At 40.1% G+C, this 20,610-nt stretch overlaps 1 protein-coding gene across 3 annotated transcripts in view; it reads left to right on the plus strand.

The window, feature by feature from the left end:
* atrx (ATRX chromatin remodeler) overlaps positions 1 to 16,662 on the plus strand; it is a 36,726-nt gene extending 20,064 nt beyond the window's left edge. For all 3 annotated transcript variants that reach the window (XM_044127704.1, XM_044127706.1, XM_044127705.1), the window contains 6 exons: positions 739 to 930; positions 9,089 to 9,238; positions 13,004 to 13,120; positions 13,626 to 13,721; positions 13,805 to 13,933; positions 15,038 to 16,662. In XM_044127704.1, the coding sequence (XP_043983639.1) occupies positions 739 to 930; positions 9,089 to 9,238; positions 13,004 to 13,120; positions 13,626 to 13,721; positions 13,805 to 13,933; positions 15,038 to 15,259 (906 nt within the window). In that variant the 3' untranslated portion in view covers positions 15,260 to 16,662. The remainder of the gene's footprint in view (positions 1 to 738; positions 931 to 9,088; positions 9,239 to 13,003; positions 13,121 to 13,625; positions 13,722 to 13,804; positions 13,934 to 15,037) is intronic.
* Positions 16,663 to 20,610: the final 3,948 nt, after the last annotated feature.

A 20,610-nucleotide genomic window follows, 5' to 3' on the forward strand; every position in this document is an offset into this window, starting at 1 on the left:
GGTGTCTACGAATGGAGCAGACCAAGAAAGAGGAAACTTTGTTTCCAGCAAGTTTTTCTCAGACTGTGTCCATTTCTTTAGTTAAATCTTTTTTAATGCATTACCAAGGACTGCTCAATAGAAGGAAAGCATGCAAAATGCAATAAAATTGGTAAATGCTGCTATAACGGCGGATTGTGACAAATGCAAAAATAAAGTATTACCTCTGATCTTCATAAAAAGGTTTTGTTGTTTAGACTGTTTTCTGATCAGAGCAAATTATTTGTAGTTCCTGACATTACCATCTCAAACTCTTCTTAAAAAATGTATACCACCAAATAAATTAGTCATTGAGATCCTGAAAGCATTTTGCTTAATTACTCAAACACTCATGACGGTCTAGGAAGTTGTTGATAAAATGCTTATTGTGCATTCTTACCACAAAATGTCATTTACCTCCAGCAAAGTTTGCACACAGTAGACAATCAACTATAGGAAAATACATTTGTAGTTTCTAATCACATGATGTTCTGATATGGTCCACTCTAAAAAAGAAATAAATAAATAATAAGTACAAGAAAGTCTGACTGCCTAATGATGATATATAAAGAAATTATTTGAAATCCATTTCTGACATTACCATTGTTTTCTTTAGTTGTCCAGTAAATCTTCCATCAGTTTTGCCAAAATAGATATTTTCACAGCTGTCACCAATACTGTCATATATTTGTTCTCCCTGCTTTGATTCCCCTCTTCCAGGGCACAATGGAGGAGAAGATTTATGAGCGGCAAGTGACCAAGCAGTCTCTGTCGTACCGAGTTGTGGATCAGCAGCAGATCGAGAGACACTTCACGATGAACGAGCTGGCTGAGCTCTACACCTTTGAGCCGGACATGCTGGATGATCCTTCAGAGAAGAAGAGCAAGAGAGCAACTCCGATGCTTCCAAAGGTTAGCATGCTTTAACTTTACACTTCACATCTGAAGCAAGCATCTATTTTTTTTTTTTTTTTTTATTAGATCAACTTTTATAAGGTCAAACTTGATGATTTCTTTCCATCTTGTCCAAGAACATAATGCGTTATTAATTTTTTATTTTTTTACTACGAGACGGAAGTTTTTTCAGACCCGCAGCTAATGGCATGGTTTCTCTTTTGAAGTTGAGCATTTAAGTTATAAACTAAACTATTACTTAAACTCTGCCAGCTTGTATCGTAATCAGCCTTTCTGGAGATTTCTGCTCCTTTTTTTTGTTTCCTTTCACACCCCTGCACTCGCCTCCTCTCATTGTAGCGCAGGTGCTGTGTCACTACTTGGGTCTCCTGCGGTTTAATAGGAACACACAAATCCAACATGGGTCATCCAGGCCAGCACAGCTGCATAAATCTGTGTGTTTACTGTTATTTACTAAATAGTCGTCTCATTGCAACACGGCTGCTTTCCTGCTATAAACTTGCAGTCCTCTCTCTCTATTTTTTTTATTTTTTTAATCTTTTTTTTTTTTTTAATCTTTTTATTCATTCCTTGAGGTCTTTACCTTCCGTTGATCCTTGAGTGGGTTCCATCTATTTCCACCCATTACCTTTCGCAGTCGGTGGTTTATTCAAGTCTGTTTTTGAAGTGGTTTTACCTCTGAAATCTGTAAACAGAATGAATAAAAGAAACACTATATCCAGCTTGGTGGCGTTTTAAATGGATTGTAAAAACAGTCAGTCTTTACAGGAAATTTGTTTTCCATTTAGATGATCAAAAGATTTTTGCTGTGGCCTTTTACTAGATCTACTGAGTAACCCAACCTCTTTTCTGCTGTCTTCACAACAGTCCAGATGACCATATTTGAACCTGTCATAGTTGTTGCAGGGGAAGCCGGGGTCGTTTATTTCATTCCTTTAAATAGGCCACTTTCATATTTGGACTAAAAGTTGTTTTAAGGTTCCACATCAAAGCTTCTCCATCACGGTGTCAACACACTCATAACAGTTTACACGTTGCTTCTCAGTTATACATTTATCCGTGACGGTTTCCTGAACTGTTCAATTCAGTTTTAAACAGCTGGTGAAACATGGAGTTCAAAGGAACCAATTTGTGAAATTTCCTGAAATATTTGACTCTTTGTTGTTCTTTAAACTTGCTGATTAAAGAGTAAATTGCTTCCTACAGAGAGTCAGCCTCGTCTTCAAGAAGAGAAATGGGAGAACATTGTCGTCTCTCCAGGATGTTCCAGTGTTTTCATGTAATTGTTGGGGCGTAAAATTACTGATTTTACCTTTTCAAAAAGTTGACGTTGCAAGACATTTTTTGTTTTGTTTTTGCCATTACATGGCTTTGCAAAAAAAAATATTAAAATTTCTGCAGATAACCTTTCGAGAAATTATTTTAACATAATTCATACTTTAATTTTTCATTCATTTTCACGTAACTCTTTCATACAAATAAACTCATCATGTACTGATGAGCTGTCAAAGTGCAAAAGAAGATTTTCACATTGGTCATTCAAGTTAACATGAACTGTCTACACAGTACAAGCAAATCCTGTAGAACATACTGAGATGGTTTTTACAACAAAAGTTACAAATGTTACATAAAGGGATAGTCGGGTTGTGGCTTCATCTGCAGTACTGGGGTTGGTTCTCTGGTCTGTTACAGTAAACAATGAGTTAAGCCAAAAAGTGAAGCTCTTGATTCACAAGCAAGTCTTTACTCTCTCGACTCTCTGCCATCACTACTGAAAAAACCAAGATCCTGGACACAAAGGTTTAAATGTAACGTAATCCATAAAAATGGCACCGATTTGACTGCATTTAAACATGATGTCTATAATTGTGGGATGCAGATGTGTTCACACAGTTGCTGATAAGAGTTCATTAAACTGCTGCATGCAGGAAGCTTGTAGTCCTTAATGAGCCAGTTGATCTTTATGTGCTGTTATATTGAAGACACAGGCTGGTGAGTCTATTAACAGACTGACCTGTTGTCAGTGGGGTAACTGTAGTGTGGCAGCAGGACTACAGTACAGTGGAAGGAATTTGCTATTTGGGATGATGTGAAGATGAGTCAGACACTCTTCTTCACTTGGAGCCAACAAAGTTCAGTAGGAGAAACTCTTTGAGCCACAACAGTTTTGCCCTTTTCACAGAAAATACTGATTTCATTAACAATCCCACCACAGAGACCGCAAACTTTGCTTACAACCAGATTTTTTTCGCTCTTTTTTTTTTTTGCCAGATTTTTTTGGTTTTATTCCATCTTGAATCGGGCAGAAAACCTCACTGATGGTTAATACTTCCTCTCTGTCGCTGTTCGTTTTCTGCTGTGGTTATTTTAGCACCTGTTATCCCACGTCTCCACGCCGCCTCCTCTTTACTCATGTTGCCTCTCTCTCTCTCTCTCTCTCTCTCTGCCAGTACCCCACGGCATCGTTTCCCCACCATCTTCAAGAGCATCTGTTGTTATGACTTTGCACTTTACAGCACTCACTTTGAACACTATCTGCCTCTGGCCTTCCCTGCATGATGAAGGGTCATTATTTTAAACCCCCTCTTAAACATGTCTGTGTGCTTCTCCAAAAAATCTAATTGGAGACAAAGGAAGCAAGCGCACTTCCCCTTAATGACAAAGAAGGTACTCGTAGCCCAGACGCGAGTTTGACAATACCCTGCCCACCCTCTCTGAGATTATATTCCACCTCTTCGTGTTCGTCGTACGTGTCTTTTCCTCATCTGACGTGCCGCCGCATGCACAGTGAGAAGGTGCAGGAGGCGTCCTTCTGAGAATTTTAATCCAGATCTCCCAGCCTCTGCAGATGGTTGCTGCTTCTGCATGCCGTCAGGAGGCTCGGAGCATGCCCGTGTCCTGCTCTCAGCAGGTAATGGCTGCAGTGGTCATTAGGCTGCGACAGGAACACTTAAATGCTGTGGGCAAGCTGAAGTCGAGCCGCGGTGCAGACTGGAGCAATAAACCACTCCGTGCTTGGCTCATTATATGTAGGAAGCCGTCATTGGTTGGAAAAATCTCATTATATACTATTTATCAGTAGTTCATGGGAGGGTTTTTAATGACAGTATTAGAAATTATTTTTAGATCTACTCGACCGTTTCTTCTTCTTAACTGCATTTTGTCACCTCTGAAAGGACATGCCTGATCTTGCTGGGTTGCCGGTGGAAAGAAAGAACTAATGATGGCAAGAGCCAAAGCTTTGTGGCTCAGCTGTTGTGGGTGAGAAAAACCAAGAGGTGTTGTTGGCTCATTTTCAGCTTTCTGGTCTCTTGTGGCTCCACAGATTTGATGCTGGTTCTGAGTTTAGGCTTAAATCAATCCTGCAGTGCTTCCTCATGGTTTTTTCAGAGAACAGTGGTTTATTTTTTGCATTTGTGCAGACTTTTCTGATTGTACAGGTGTGCACCTTTTGATTTAAAAAGCAGCAAAATCCCTCTGTATTACCCATAATGATATTTTTATAGTTATATTGAGTTGTAGTATTTTAAAGCAAAGATGGAATAATTCCAGAATAGCTAAAGATCACATTTTCTAAGGCTCACTTTTAATCACAATTAATTTGTCTGGTATTCGGTGCACAAAACTAAACATGAGCTCTTTTCTCCGTGTGTCTTTAATTTGTGTAGATTAAAATTTATTTGTGTTAACTGAATGTTCGTGTCCACCTTTCTCTTTATCCTTTTGTGGCAAAAACGTTTTTGTCCACAAGAAAGAAAGTCACCAGAAGTATGCTGATGAACCTTTCGGTATTTAACAACTTTGCATTAAGTTATAAACATCAATTATTAGAAAATAACATTTAGTTAACCTCTAGTGGTGTCTAAAAAAAAAAATTACCACCCAACCTTGTTAAATCCTTTCTGAATCCCTCCTGACCTACCAGTCACTCCATCTGGCTGGCTGTTGTGATGAGCTTGTAGAGAAGTAGACCCCCATAATGCTGCTAGCCGAGGCTTGTTTTCATGGAAATCTGGTATGCGTGTTGTCGTTCTTAGGGGATTGTGAAATGCATGATTTTGTGTCTTTGTTAACTGACTGACAGGTGGATAAACCGGTGGACTTGTACCTTGGGCCGGGAGGGTGTGAAAACATTGTGGCTTTGAGTTGAGGGTTGTCCTGAAGCTACAAACAGACGTAAAGCATCAGAGGGTTTTCACTGAGAAAATGTTAGCAGCAGCCATATAGAGACGGCACGTATTACTGGTTTGCTGCTGTTGAACGGCGTTTGACTGCTTGCTACAGATGATGGACATTTTTATTAAACCTGTCTACTGTTGTCTTCATCTCTTGATACGTAAAACAAGTTTAAAGACATTTATTATGGTCTAAACACGATTATTATTAAACTTATGACGGACTAAAGTCGCTTTCAAGAGTGAAAAATGTTTAAGAAATAAAGAGGTGCAGACAGGCTGAGTACAAACTTCAAAGGAAACGGCTGAAGTCTTTGCTATCCACGGTTAGTTTTACATCAAGTTTGCCTCCATTACTCCCCTCTTCACTTTGGATAGTTCATTTAAAAGCACCTCTGTAAAATGTCTCCGTTTTAAGCTGAACTTTATTGTTGTTGGAATGGCCTGATTTCTTCATTTATTACACATTAAATGGTTATTTTGTATTAATGGGGTCAACATGTTTTAGACAAAATGCTTAATAGTGGAAAAAAAAAAAATCTCTATCATGTATTTCTCAGTAAAGAGGGATGTTCTGTTAAAGTACTCGTCAGATGCCTGTGCCAGGCTGTACAGTGTACATGAGGCCCACTTGTGTTTATTTGCAAGTTTTTGTCTTTGTGATGTGAGACCTGTTGTGCTTAGATCAACAGTTTATATCTTTTATAGGGGGGCTCGCAGGATTCCCCCAAGAGAAATGCCTTCTATTGGGAGATCATTTTCATGTTCAAAAATCCTGTTTTTGGAGAGTGTGGGGAGTTTCCAGCAGCAAAATAACTCCTATAGTGGTTAACAAGTCATATGGACAAAAATGAGCTCAAACAAGTGAAGCTGCATGGTTTGCTGCCTAACAACCTGGTTTGTTTATTGCTTTAAACTCTAAAATTGGTATAAATTCAGCAGAGTGTGCTAAAAAAATAAACTGAATCCATTGGCTGCATCACTTTATATGAACCAGGATATCTTCTGATGCCAAATGTGGCTTTTAAAGCGACGTCATGTAAAAGCAGGTGAAAGTTGACTTGAGGGTGAGGTCTTAGCGCCTCCTCTCTGTGCATCTGCCCACCCACTGTCTGTGTCCCCTTCTTCCCCCACACAGCAAATTGATAGGCTTCCCTTTGCATGTTCATGAAGATGACAATGGTGCAGGTCAAGTTACCTACATCATTAGTTCTGCCTCAGGACACACACACACACACGGAGCGCTCCAGGAGAGAAGATGGACCGGACCACCCCAGAGCCATCGCCGGTGGGGATTGCTTGAGTATCCCAGAATGCACTGTTTACCAGCAGGAGCGTCTGTACTGTCATTTGACCTGCAGCTCCACTGACCCATTAACAGTCAGAAACTCTTCTCTTTCACGACTTTGGAGGAAAACGATCTTTTTGCTTTAGCGATAAAAAAGTAGTTGCGTTTCCTGTCTGGTTTTAGTGTAGATTTCAATTTCCCCTTGGTCAAAATGCTGCACTTAAAGAAATATGGACACCAAATACCAGTTGGAGGGTTTATGTTTTCATCTCATTCACCTCCATACTCCTAAACTAAATCTACTGCAACAAATTACCTGCAGACATTGTATATTTACTAATGGAAATGTGTGTAATGTTACTGCCAATGGAAACATGCAATGCTGTAAAGGTTGAGGTTTGTTCAGAAAGATTAGTGAGCAAATGGCCTCCCGAGGAGCAAAGCAGACGGGTCGGGGTAAAATATGTGGAGAGGTTTAAAGCAAGGTTAGGTTATAAAACATCCCAAAGTTTGCACATCTCATAGAGAAATGTTCAGGCATAATCTGAAAGTTAAGAGTATGGCACAAACTGCAAACCTAGAAAGTAATAGCAGCCACCTGAACTTGACAGGCCATTAATCAAGGTGGTTAACTTTGGTTGAACTGCAGAGATCACCCAATGGTTCTGTACATCAATCTGGACTTTATGGGAGAGAGATGAAGAAAGAATTGTTGAAGAAAGCCAGAATTTGTTCTGTCTGGGGGTTTGTTACAAGACCTGTTGGAGATGGACATGCATGCATGTGGACACAGATGTTCTGGTCAGATGAGACCAAAGCGGACCCAAATCTGTGGCGGAACTTGTAAATTGATGTTTTCCATCTAGTTTGACTGAGTTTTATTTACTTATTTTTCAAATTATGGGCAAAATGTCCAGCCAGTCTCTAGATTTGCAGAGTTGGAGTCCCAAAAGATTTGCAGCTGGAGTCGCAGTCATAGCTGGTTCTATGAAGTATTGCTACACTTTCCAGTTTTTCTTTTTAATTTTCTTCTTAAAAACATGTATAAGTTTTTTTGTTTTTTTTCTTCTTCTTTTTTTTTTTTTCACTCCACTGTTGGACACAGACTTGTTGGTCTGTCATAGAGGTCTGCGATCTTTTACAACCTAAAGAGCCATCTTTGCTTTCAGGCCAGTTAAATATAACTAGTTTAGAGCCACTACAGTCACAGTAAATAACCATTTACAGTCATACAGAAAACGCGTGTTGGTAAATGGCTCAGAAACTTTATTGGCCATAAACGTGACATGTACCATTTTATCCCTGATGTTGTGCTTCATCTTACAATTTTAGATGTCATTCTAGGAAATTTGGCGTTATATTTATAGAACCACCATTTTATGCATATTTTTTAGGATTTATATTAAAGATGAAAAATGTAATTTTGCAAGAAAAGGATGGAAAACATATAGATCCCAATCTGACAAGAAAAAAACTGATCTTAAAACATATTTTTGGCACTTTTGATGTCATTCTTTGCAAAAAATGAAGTACAATTACTGCTTACTGCTAAAACCTACATTTATTAAATCTGGATTTAAACACACTAGTTGGTTCTTTGTCAATTTTAGCCAAAGTTACCAAGAGCCATTGTAGAATGTCCAAAGAACCGGCTCAGCAGGTTGAACACCTATGGTTTAATCATGTAGACTCTCAATTGAAGCTGGTTGCAAAGGGATAAAATATGCTAAAGTTCATTGGGTGTGAATATTTTCAGAATTATGTAGCGTGTTGGCCTTATTCTCAGGGGGTAAAATGGGGCCCCACTACCTGTTCAGTGTTCCATCACTCCCACTGCTGGTGGCACTGGCTGCATTTTATTTGACCTTTTCTTCCCCTTTCTTTGAGAAAACAAGCCTGGCCTTTTATCCTAATCGGGCCATCAAACCCCTCTGTGCTTTTATGTCCTAATTAGAGGGTAAAGCTGCAGTGGAGTTGCTCGCTGCATGCCGCTTCCAAATGTTTGGTTGTTTAAGGGTGGCCCGGTTTTGTCCTGATTGAGAGCGATGGCCAGGAAACATAAACACACGTCGCCGAGAAGCACCAGTGGGTTCAAGATCTAAGTCCACGAGTAGCTGCAGCGCGTGTGGGTGAGAAGCTCCAAAAGATAGCTCTTATGAAGTCGTCCTGCCGATCGCCCGGCTCCCCCCCCATCCCCCTCTGCGCTTCGGAGGGTCCGGTTTCACGCCGTCTAGTCTGGTGTTTATTTTAAATTTATTCACCACAGGTTTGCAATCACTGCTTAATTTCATGGCTTGATGTTTCAGTTTTACCCAATGCCAATAGCATTCATGGCTTTTGTTTTTTAAACTAAGTTCACACGCATTCTACTCAAGGAAGGGTGGTGAACGAGCTCTGAAGCCCTGTTTGAATGCTCTGGTAAATGAGCCAACCTGACATTGACGGAGTTTCAGATTAAAGCAAAGCTGACTTGAGCGAAGGGAATGCATCAGAGAGCGTAATTTAAACCATGTTGTCTTAATTTCACTCTGCTGTTGTTTTCAATAACAATGCAGGCATGGAAACCAGAAAACTACAATCCAATTTGCGCCTGGAATTGACTGAACAGATTGTTTTGATTTATAATGAACTCATTTGGATTATCTGACACTGGACCGGCCGATGTCTGATTCTGCTTCTGTGTCCTCTCTAGGATCTGTTCCTCGCCGAGATGCTGCAGAACAGCAAGGACCAGCTCGTGTGTTACCACGAACATGACTCCCTGCTGGACCACAAGGAGGAGGAAGCCCTCAGCGAGGAGGACCGCAAGGCGGCTTGGGCCGAGTACGAAGCAGAGAAGAAGGTGAGAAACATCAGCTCACACATAGCATGGTCAAGAATTAAATTTGTTTGGCGTTTTCCTGGTATGGAGAAATAATATACAGTATTTCTTTTTGTGCTCCAAAACTCGGCATAGATTTTTATTTTTTACTTTATAAATTGTCTAGAAAGGACAGAACTCTGCAAACAAATGGGTAATTTTAAAGCCACAGTCGTCATCTCCTCCGTTGTTGAAAACCCTGACGTCAAAGCGTGCAGTGGAGCCATGGAGAACTTGTTTTTGTTTGTGAATGTTGGATCGCTAGATCTATCATCGCCTAGATCAAGCAGACGACAGGAACTGCTGCTGCTGCTGGTTTGGGTTGAGCTTTTAAAATCTCTAAAGTTGTCTAAGCGGTGCCAAAGCTTGTCAAAGTGAGGATGTCGGTTCACAGAAGGTTAGAAACTCCTCGCTCTCTGTCTCCATTGTTCTCTTCTCCTTTCGTGTGGGGCAATTAGTGGAGTTTATTTGGAGGAGTGCAGAAAGGGGCTAATGTTGTACAAGGGCAAATCTTCCCTCTCCTCGTAATCCTAGATTCTAATTCACCCTAATGATTATTTTTCCAACACACTGTTCTCTCTCTCCTGTCCTGTGTGTGCAAAAGCAGCTTTTCCCTCAGAGCTTTTGTGCTTGTCACTGGAGAGTTCCCATCTGCAGGGAGAACATGGATTCTGGGGTCAAATCATTATTCCTCACATCTCTACCATCTCTCTCATAATAAAGATCCATGTATTGGTTCCTGCAAAAACCAATCACGTTTATGCTGTGGAAACCTGCTTATTGTATGTTTAGGCAGCTAAAATCAAATTGTACAGCTATTCACAAGTAGTTCCTCTGTCATAGGAAAGAATATACTTAATGAGGGCTGATTTGAAAACAGGACTCTAATTTGGCTATTAGGCTGTCGTTCACTGTAACATTGTAGGATGGTGTTGAAACCTAGCATAGTGATATAGGCATTAAAATTAGCTTTACTTGCAATATTTAGTTAAATTATTGAGTTGTTTCTTGAAGAAATCCTGGAATAAAGCCATCTCTTATCCCAACTTGTGCTTAATGAATCGGCTTTTAGTGGAGGGTAATTCAGTCCAGGTTTGCCAAGTCGTGGTTCTATAAATATTAAAACGTAGCTGATCTGAGTTGGTCCAGATGCTTAAAAAAAAAAAAGAAACCATGTAATAGCCCTGTACCACTTTGCTGAATCAAAAGCCAAATTAAGCATCATGTTGTTTTTTTATGACCTGTGAAATATATAGCTAATAAAGCCCTGCTAGGTAAATATTTTCTTATTACATTTCTAGAATGTTGGGAAAACGTAGAAATTTGTGACTGTACGAGTGACATTTTGAACTGGGAAGTGTAGAAGCCCTGAGAAGTGTTTGCTCTTCATCCACTGCAGGCTGTTCATCAGAGGTTCATTCAGTTTTTGGTTTTGAATTTACGAGAGCAACAACTGTATAGAAACCCAACCTCTCACAATGTTATAATGTCTTCTCAGTGCAACGTTCGACTGGTGCTGGCGAGAAAAAGCCACATGTATAAGATCAGATTTACAATGTGAACAAAACGGGGGGGGAACCAAGAATGTGATCTAGCTCTTGAAATAAGATTGAAGCTATGAGTTCTTTGTTCCTCTAACGCACACACCAAAGATGATTTTAACATAATCTGAGCCCAATTTGAAAATTGAGTCTAGATTGTTTTTCACTTCATTGAAGTGATCTCCATCCTGAACCTCCAGAATGGCTGCGTGTTAAAAGTGAAGAGTGTGTATTGTGGTTGTTTGGAGGGTTTGTACTGTTTAGATTTGCACACCTGTCTCTGACCAGGTCCAAAGGCCCCCGTTGTCCCCTCCTTCACACACACACACACACGCAAACACTCAAGCACACACACGCATCCTTCTACATACCGGATGGCCAGATTACAGGGCATGGGGAAAACCATCTGCAGCTGAGACTCAATTACATACAAACATTGGCATTCTGCTGGCCTTTACTGAGACAAGACTGTTTACTTCAGGTCATTACACACACACACACACACACACACACACACACACACACACACACACACACACACACACACACATTTAATACAGCAGGAGCTGTTTGATACTGGGAAACTTGTTGCTCTCACCGAATGAATGTTCAGAATTTAATGCTGTAACATTTTTTCGTCTCCAGATGGATTTTGGAAATTTTTGAAAGATGTGTTGTATTTAGTTTAAGGAGCAGAGCCGTGTCCTTAGTGTCCTAGTCACTAAGGTTATCTTAACCATGATTTGTTTCTCTTTCTGATCTGCTAGCAGTAAAATAAATAGCATTCTGTGTCTAATCAGAATTACATGGTTGAAGTAGTGATTTTGTCCCACTGCTTTTATAGGTTGTTGTAAATGGCTTTTTTGAGACGTACCTCGACAGATACAGCTTCAGTCTTCAGCAGATCCGTGCTGACGTCTTGTTATACAAAGCACTTTGCTGAACTTCTAGAGTAAACTTGCTGTTTTTAATTGCTCTGTTTTGATATGACTCATTGATAACATATTTCTCTAGTTTTAGTTAATTGTGTAAACAAACCTCAGTGTTTTTTTTTATTAGCGTCATGTGACACTAAAGCAAAGAGAGTCACATGACATGGAGACCAGAGGCTGCAGCAGCCTGCATGGTCTCTTTCACTGTGAATGTGATTTTGAAGGGTGGAAAACACTTGGATTGTCGGGGTAAACCTTTCATTTTAATATTTGTGCACACAAAACATTGGCCATGAAAATGCTATGTCTTTGTTGGAATTAATAGCCACTTATTCAATAAAGCGACAAATCTGTTGACGGTTTGTTTTGGTGCTGGTGGTGACATTTGAAGACTGCCGCTAACTTTTTTTTTTCATCCTAACTTTTGTCCAGCTGTGGACCAAACCCCATTTCTAAATCCCTCACACTTGACCAAATGATCACAAAGCAGCCATACCATCTGTAGACTGCGCAACAGAAACGTAACATTTTCCCTAAAATAATTCACTATTTCCATTGTCTTCTAAACGTGTCCAATTTTTTATTGTAGATTGTAAAAAGAAAACGACGTTTAAAATGACTGCTTGTTAGCTCTGAAGAGGCACATAAAGTTAACACCTAAGTTACACTGAAGGAAATTCAAATGTATAACAAAACGGTTATTGAATACCTTGAATACTGCTGTAAAGGTTGTTTTACAGCCACTTCACCTGTATTCAAGGCTGAATACAGGTGAAGGGTTTGAATTGGCAGATGAAACCACATTCATAGTTCTCAGCACATTTAGATTAATATTTAGATCTCCCACACTGTCATTTGTCTGTAAACTATGCAAATCAAAGCCATTCAGAAGCTTCTTGTAACTTTACTGAAAAGTTGGAAACAACATCACACAGGATGCAGATATAAAAAAAAAAGTTACAAATCTAAAGCAAATATCAGGAGGGGAGTTTCATCCTAGATTTGGTATCAATCCCATCATCATCAGTGCTAATGCAAAGCCTTATTAGTGGTCAGCTAAGGGTAAAAACAGGCGCCATGGAGACCAGAAAGCCCTGATCAGGCATCTCAAATCTGATCAGATTTTTAATATTGTTTTGTGAGAAACCTACTCTCTCGTCAACCACAGGGCTCGATAAACAGTTGTTCTCTTGGTCCCTCTAAAGCTCAGTCTAATTGATGGGTACCTCCTCCACGCCCCTCCCCCGCCTGTTTCTCCGCCTTGTTTTTCTCAGGGCCTGTCGATGAGGACCAACTACGCTTCGAACTACGCTCAGCCAGACATGGGCACATCTAACTACTTCTCCTTCAATATGGCAGCTTTGGCCACCATGACCAACCAGCAGCTGGAGGTAAGTAATGAGCCCCATATGCCTCCCCCACAGCACGGCGCCCCACATTCCTCATCCCTCCCCTCCGCCAGCCCCCCCCTCACTCCTAATTGTGACACCAGTCTAGCAGCGGCTGACCAGTTCATAATGTCTGGGGCGGCTAATAATACACAGTCACTGAGGGAGGAGAGATGCACACTGCAAGAGGCAGCTTGGTGTTTAATGCGAGTCAAAAATACTTCAAACTTCAACCAATTTCCATGTTTATAGAAGCTCTTTTTATTTGGAATTGCAGGAAGTGTTGAGAATAAGAATACAGATCTCCATGGGAGACATTTACTGTTGGTTTTGTCACTGTGTGAAGTCTTTGTACTATTCTTATTTACTGTTTTAAAAAAAAAAAGATTAAAAAAAATCCATGGGCTCCACGATTGTCTTCACCCCTTTAGACGTCCACTCTTTGCTGCGGTGAAAATCTCACCTGTTTCTAATTGAATGTTCCTTTTCTCTTCTACATTTCATCCAGGACCTCATAAACCAGGGACGGCAGAAAGTCATTGAAGCAACAAACGCTTTGAAAGCCTTAGCTCGGGAGTCGATGGAAGACATCATTGCCAGAATAGTGAGTTTTAAAAGCCGCCCAAGCCGGGCTTTAAATCGGTGCCGATCACGGCTCCTAATCTTTAATAAACCTTCTCCGTGCAGTGGAAGGACAACCCAACGCTCACAGAGAGCCAGGTCCAGGCGCTCTCGCTGAGGCACCAAGCCACTGTGGAGATGGAGCTCAAGCGCAGGGAAGGCATTTACAGAGAGGTCCTCAACAGGCAGCAAACGGTGAGAGAACGGCTGAGAAAATACTGTGTTGTAGTTTTGAATCTCATACCTTGGCATTTTTACATTTGTAGATTGATCTGAATCCACTTTACCTTGGAATAATAACACTTTTTAACTCTCTCAAATTATTGTACAAAATTGTGTAGATCTAAAGAAAGCTGTAGGTTGGGCTCTTTCACGTGTTCTTTAAAACATGGTTTAGTAATCATTAGATTCCCCAGCGTTATAATGCCATGCAAAATAGACGACAGGCTAAGAACACTTCAGAATGACATGGTTACAGTAGTAACCATTAAACAATACTGCACCCGTTACAAGGTCACTGTGGTAACCGTGTAGTTTGTCATATTAAAAATACAAATTTTATTTGAATTATTTCATAATTGTATATTTTTTTATAAACAAAGATTTCAAAAAAATCTACAACAAATACAAATCTGCTGTTGTATTTTGTGTCCTTCACTCGGATTCCCTTAAATCTAGTGCGTCAAACTCTTTCATTTCAGGCCACATCAAGATCACAAATGTTGGTTGTGGCAGATGTATAGATAAAACTATTAACCTGTTGAACTGTTAAAATATTATAGCTTTCTCTGCAATCAATTTGTACTTCTTAAAATTAAATAATATTGAACATATGATCACACTGATGAAATACGGCTCCATACAGATTGGAACTCGTGTTTCTTTGCAGTTTTCTGGAAGTGTTCTCCAGGTTTGTGGTGTGTAGAAACTGAATTCTCCTTGTCCGTGGCTCACCTTGTTCTGGATTTTAACAAACAACCTGGATGCTCCCTCGCTAGCTGTGTAAAGCAGAGAGGCTTACTTCAAAAAACTTGGAAATGCAAAGATGGCAAAAATATTTATTCATGGCAATGACTATATATATATACATATATAAACAGGCTAAAATATTGATATAATGTATTTTATTTCTACTTCACAATCATGCACCACTTTGTGTAGCTGTGTCACACAAAAACCGACCAAACAAAATCCGATACTTTTACTATCTGTGTACATTTTATGTCTGTGCGCCTGACTTGCAATCAGCTTCATATATTTTTGCTGTAAACGCTGACGTCTCTGTCTGCGTCTCCCCAGCTGATGGTGTATGTTCAGAAGCTGATCACCAACAGGAAGGTGCAGGAGCAGCAGCTGGCCATGGCCAACCAGGCCACTTACCTGAACCAGCTGGCCCTGCAGAACGGCATGATGGCAGGCGGGATGAGCCAAATGAACCTGCTCGGGCTTTACCAGCGCCTCCACGGCATGGGCGGCAATCAAGGCGGCGGCAAGAACCCGGGCCCCTCACAGGGCATGTAGGGTCAGCTCGGGCCCTCTTTCATCCCACTAGTGGACAATCTGGTTCCCAGCAGCCCCCCCTGCTGTCTGACAAACTCGCTGTGAGACCGCTCAAGAGTTCAAACGTAACCCAGCAGAGACTGCTGTCTGCTGGGGCCTCTGATTGAATAGTGTTGTGCTGTGATTCACTGAGAGACAGTAAATATAATGTATACATGACTGTGTTAAAGGTTTGTCCAGAAGGTTGACGGGAAAAAAAAAAAAATGTATATACCACCTTTATGTTATTCAAGATCTGTAGAATCACTTTTCATGTATTTAACAAAACAAACCTGTTTTATCCCCCCCCAATGCTTTTTAGCATTGTATTGTTTTCCCCTTCAAAAAGGGTTTCCTTGTTATTTAAACTCAGTTTTTTATACGGTTTTAAATGCCTACCAACATCCGAGTGGGACCACAACCATTGGTTACAGAACTACAGGACAAGATAAGCTCTGATTATTAGTGATTCCTCATCAAATATCTAACAAACTAGAACAGCTGTTGGTGCTGCAAAGTCCTGCTTATTTCAGGAGGTAGAAGAACCTAAAAACATCAACAATAAGAAGAAAAAAATGGCCTTATATAATTTCCTAAAAAAAAAAAAAAAAAAGAATCTCTGTAAAAACTTGAGATTTGTTGTGAATATTTTCTATTCTGCTTTTAAGTGTTTACATTAGTTGTGGCTGAAAACGTTAATGGAATGCTTGTGTCGTCCAGAACTGCCTGCTGGCTTCGATCTTTTTGTAACATCATTCTTATTGTTACGTGTTGCTTAGCATAGCATTGTGTGTTACTGCTCATTCATTTACTTGTTTGTTTGTTTTTGTTTTTGTTTTGTTTTTTGTTCATTTGTTTCACTTGTGTTGATTTTTTTCCCCCAGTTGGGTGGGTTTGCAGGGCCTTGCGAAGCTCGGGGCCTCTTCAGCTGGGTGTCACAGGGCCCAAACTTTGCTCCGAATCTGTCTTTGACATTTCGAAATATTCCTTTCAGAATGGACTGGACAGGAGGAGCGAACGACTGGAATTCTTATTATACGCGGTTGATTTCGTCCGGTGCTTTGTGAGTAATGCTCTCCTGGACGCTGAAGTTTCACCAGGCAGGGTCCCCGGACGACTTGTATTCTACTTTGGCACATTCTTTCTTCTAAGAGCTTAAACCGGTGTCGCCATTTAGTAAAAAAGAAGGTGGACTGTTCTCACCAAGAGTTGACTTCTATGTTTTGCACAAGCTGTGTTTTCTAAATGTAGAATAAGTTACTTCGCCCATTATCGAAGAATGATCTTGCGTTAGCGGATACATCAATGTGTTTTGCCATTAACGAACTGCTATAATCTTCATAAGTATTTAATATAACATTTAATAAAGTGACCAAAACAATGAACCGTGAGTGTGGGAGTCCTGCTTGTAGACGGCTGTCTGCAGTTCCCCTGGAAGAATGTCGGAGTTGCAGTTTGAGTTACTCCTCGGTCATTTCTGCTCTTCCAGTTTAGTCATTTATTTCAAATTGGGGGGGAGTTTCAGGTGGAGATGTGCAAAAAAAAAAAATCAGTAAGGAAACTTCAAGGGTTCACTCCCAATCTTGAAATGTCAACTTTTTACTTTCATTAGTTTCAAAGTCTGCATCAGTATGGAATGTGGGAAAGAAAAAAAAAAATCTGGACTTAGATTCTGTTATCTAAAAGATTTTAAAAATTAAACAATCTTTCACATCTTAAATTTACATTTTTGTCTTTGAAATGCCACATTTAATCCATAAACATTTGTTAAAACAGTAAACATGGCAATTTTTTTGATATTTGTCATTTTGACCTTAGATTGGAGTTTTGGTCTGGAGACAAATGTGGTTTTGAATCTGGGTCTGGTTTAGATCTCAAACAAAGCACTAAGATTTAGTTTTATGAACAGAACAAAGATATTGAAAATTCACAAAGGTTGCTTTAAGGAATTGAAATTTAGTGCGGTATTATTCATTCCATATTTGGCAAATGTGTTAGTGATTTTAAAGGTGATGTACCGTGCCAGAAAGCATAAAAATAAGTAACCAGTACCATTTTACCATGCTGCTGGATCGGAAGCCATTCCTGGCATCCTCTTGTAACGAGCTTTATAGAGCACGCAAATAATAAAACCCAAATGGCTACCTTTTTTCCTTTTCTTAAATCCACCTTAATCTCACCTGCCTAAGCCACTAACAGTTTTTTTTTTCTAGAGTTCTTTCTATGGATCTCTTTAGCTCCTTCAGAGTTACAACATCTGATTGATGTTTTCCTTGCCCAGCCTGTTTTTTCCTCGGTTTCCCGGCTCTGAAGACCTTCTGTCCTCCAACACGCCTGAATCAAATGAAAAACTAATTACCAGTTTTTTAACTGAATGACTACTGGTGAGTGAATTCATCTTTTTGGTTTGGGCTATATTTTATTTTTTCAAACAGTGCAAATTATATAACGGGACATAGTTTTTGTCAATTCCAACCGGAATTGCTCACATGGTAATGGTCACCTAACGTTTTGCCAACCGCCAATAAATCTCAAGAAGAAGCCGCTTTGATTCAGCGTGTTGGCACGGTAATCCTTGAGGACTGGAGTTGGAGACCCCTGGTTGAAGTGGAGTGTCTAATGGTAGGTTTATAATTATGCTATACTTTGTTGGATGATGGTTTGACAAGTGCTCTGTCAGATGTTCTTGAAACATTGTTTTATAAGCTAACTCTGCTTTAAGCTCTTCCACAACTTTCTCCTTGACCCGTCGTCTGTTTCCCTTGGTCTTCATGATGCAGTTTGTCGCTGATATTCTCTGAGGACGTCGCAGAACAACTGTAGTTCTTCTGAGATTAATTGGGGTGTTTTCACACCTGATATTCAGTAGACTGTTTAATTGGAGACCAAAATTTTGACATTTTCTACATTTTCAGCTACAGCAGTTTGACTTCACACTGCAGTCAAACGATCCACAAACCTTTTGAAAGACCTGTTCTCCTCCTCGCCTGCGGGGGGCACTGCACCAAGAACAATCGAAGCGAACGACATGAAAACCTCCGAAGACATGAGCACAGCTTCCTTCTTCATGTAAACAGAAATGGAGTGGATTTTGCGGTTGTAATATTTCGCTATTGTCCACGTGCTGTTTCTCCCATTAGCGTGTTTGTTTGTTTGTTTTTTTTTTTAATCCAGAATGCCCACTTTCTGCGGTGTTCCGCTTGGCGTTCATATGGTTTTGGTTATCGTCGGAGTTCTATTGCACATTCACACCTCCCCAGTCTTTATAGGCAAACAAATGAGTTTTATTAAAGTGGATTAAATAGGGTTGGCGGGATTTAATTCCCAAAAAAAAATAAAAAAATAAATTGGACTATATATCCTGCATTATGGTCTACTTGGCGCACAATTATGTTGGTCAACCCTGGTTCTCACTGCATATTTTGGTAAGTAAAGTTTTATTTGTACAGCACCTTTCACATATAAGATCACAAAGTGCTTCAAAAAACATGTAGGAAAAGGACATCAAGCATAACATGAAAGTAAATTAGTTGTATAACATTTTTTTAATTAGTTAGCAGCAAGGTGTGCAGCAACAAGGTGTGCGGCAACAAGTTGTCTCCTTGTTGCTGCACACCTGATGTAAATAATGACTGATTACCCTGCTCCAGCAACACTAGACAGCATACAGAGGAGGTCAAGCAGTCTGTGGAATCAGGTGTGCTGGAACAGAGATGCATCTAAAGCCTGTATGATAGGGAAGCCAGGATTGAGGAACACCTGTCTGACACATTACGGGCAGCTATTTAGGTTGCTTATGCCTTGGACTGGCCCTGCCTCAGAGCTCGAGTCGCCAGTTGTTTCTGATACTCTACCAATTAGAGCAAAGACTTTTAAAGAGATTAAACAAGGTTTGAGATGGAAATTGACGAGACGTGTATATCCTGTATTATGCACTACTTGGCGCACAATTATGTTGGTCAACATGAGACATATTTTGAAATACTGCATCGTGTAAGCCTGTTTTATTAGACACACCCTTCATCCTGACACACTGTCCACTTATTTTACATTTCATACTCAAACCTTTCTGTCCCAGTCTCTCCTCCTGTCCATCTTTCATCTATTTTTCCCCTCGCCCGGTATTGTTTTCATTTCTGACTCTGCCAGGGTTTTCCCCCTGCATGTCTTTGACTTTTCCATTCCACCCCACCCCCCCGGGAGAGCTTGCTCTCACAGTGTACTCGTATCTGCCAGTAAAGAGAAACATTACAACTATTGCAGATGTTGAAATGTTGATCCCATCCTATCGCAAGCCCCGGATCACCACCACCAGCTCAGGTCTGTGGCACATCCCCGCTGGCTGTCGGCGCAGCGGGCAGCTGCTTCTGTCCATTCAGAATAAAAAAAGAAAATCTCTGCAGCAGAGGCCCTCTGCAGCGAACAGCCAATCACTTCGCCTAATCCACCCTGATGTGTAAAGCCAATTAGAAGCTGGGATCCAGTTGCAAAAGGAATCTGATTTTGTACGGTGGATGTATCTGGGCCAAAGCCTGTGGAGACAGAAGGAGCCTGTGTGTATCGCTTCACAATAAGAATCTGACTTTTTAAGGGGTTTATGAGGGCAAACTAGCATTGTAGTGGTTTTCGCCCCTGGGAAACTAGTGCATGTTGTTTGGCTTTTAACAACACTTAGTTTGATGTTTTTAAACAGGAACACCACAACCAGATGTTGTTCATAGCACCAGATAACAGGGTTCATATGCAGCCTTGAAAGGCTTGGAAATGTGCAACATTTCATTTCAGTATTTTTATGCTCCAGATAAGAATGAAAAAGACGATCACATCATAAAATAATTTGGGTTTTCCCTCCCAGATAGATAAGTCCCTGAAAGAGTTGGTGCAACAAAACTGGTTGTCCGAGAAGTTTACGTCTACTTTGGACATAATTATCCTAATGTCAGCGTTCTTCGTGTACCAAATCAAATCTTGAATTTAAGAGGCTTAGCCATCTTGGAAACCATATGTTTGACCTGTAGATGGTCACTGACAGATGTTAGAGAGAGAGAGATGAAAATGAGGGAGAAGTATTAATTCCTCTTTTACGTTTCTTACAAATAGGGCTGTGACAATATATTTGCCCCTTTTCAAATGTTTTGGGATTTCTTCCCTTTTGACTTCTTTGCTGTGTAAAACAAGATATTTAAAAAGGTAAATGCAAAATTCAGTTTTCAAAATATGATTTTATTTATTAAAGTGAAAAATTTCCCTAAGCCATAGGTGACAAAGAAATTTCCTTCTAAGCTTAAGTTGTACTACCCCTGCTATTGATTATTTGTGATTACTGGTAATAA

The sequence above is a fragment of the Gambusia affinis genome, linkage group LG09 (genome assembly GCF_019740435.1).
Source record: "Gambusia affinis linkage group LG09, SWU_Gaff_1.0, whole genome shotgun sequence".
In the NCBI taxonomy this organism is placed as follows: Eukaryota; Metazoa; Chordata; class Actinopteri; order Cyprinodontiformes; family Poeciliidae; genus Gambusia; species Gambusia affinis.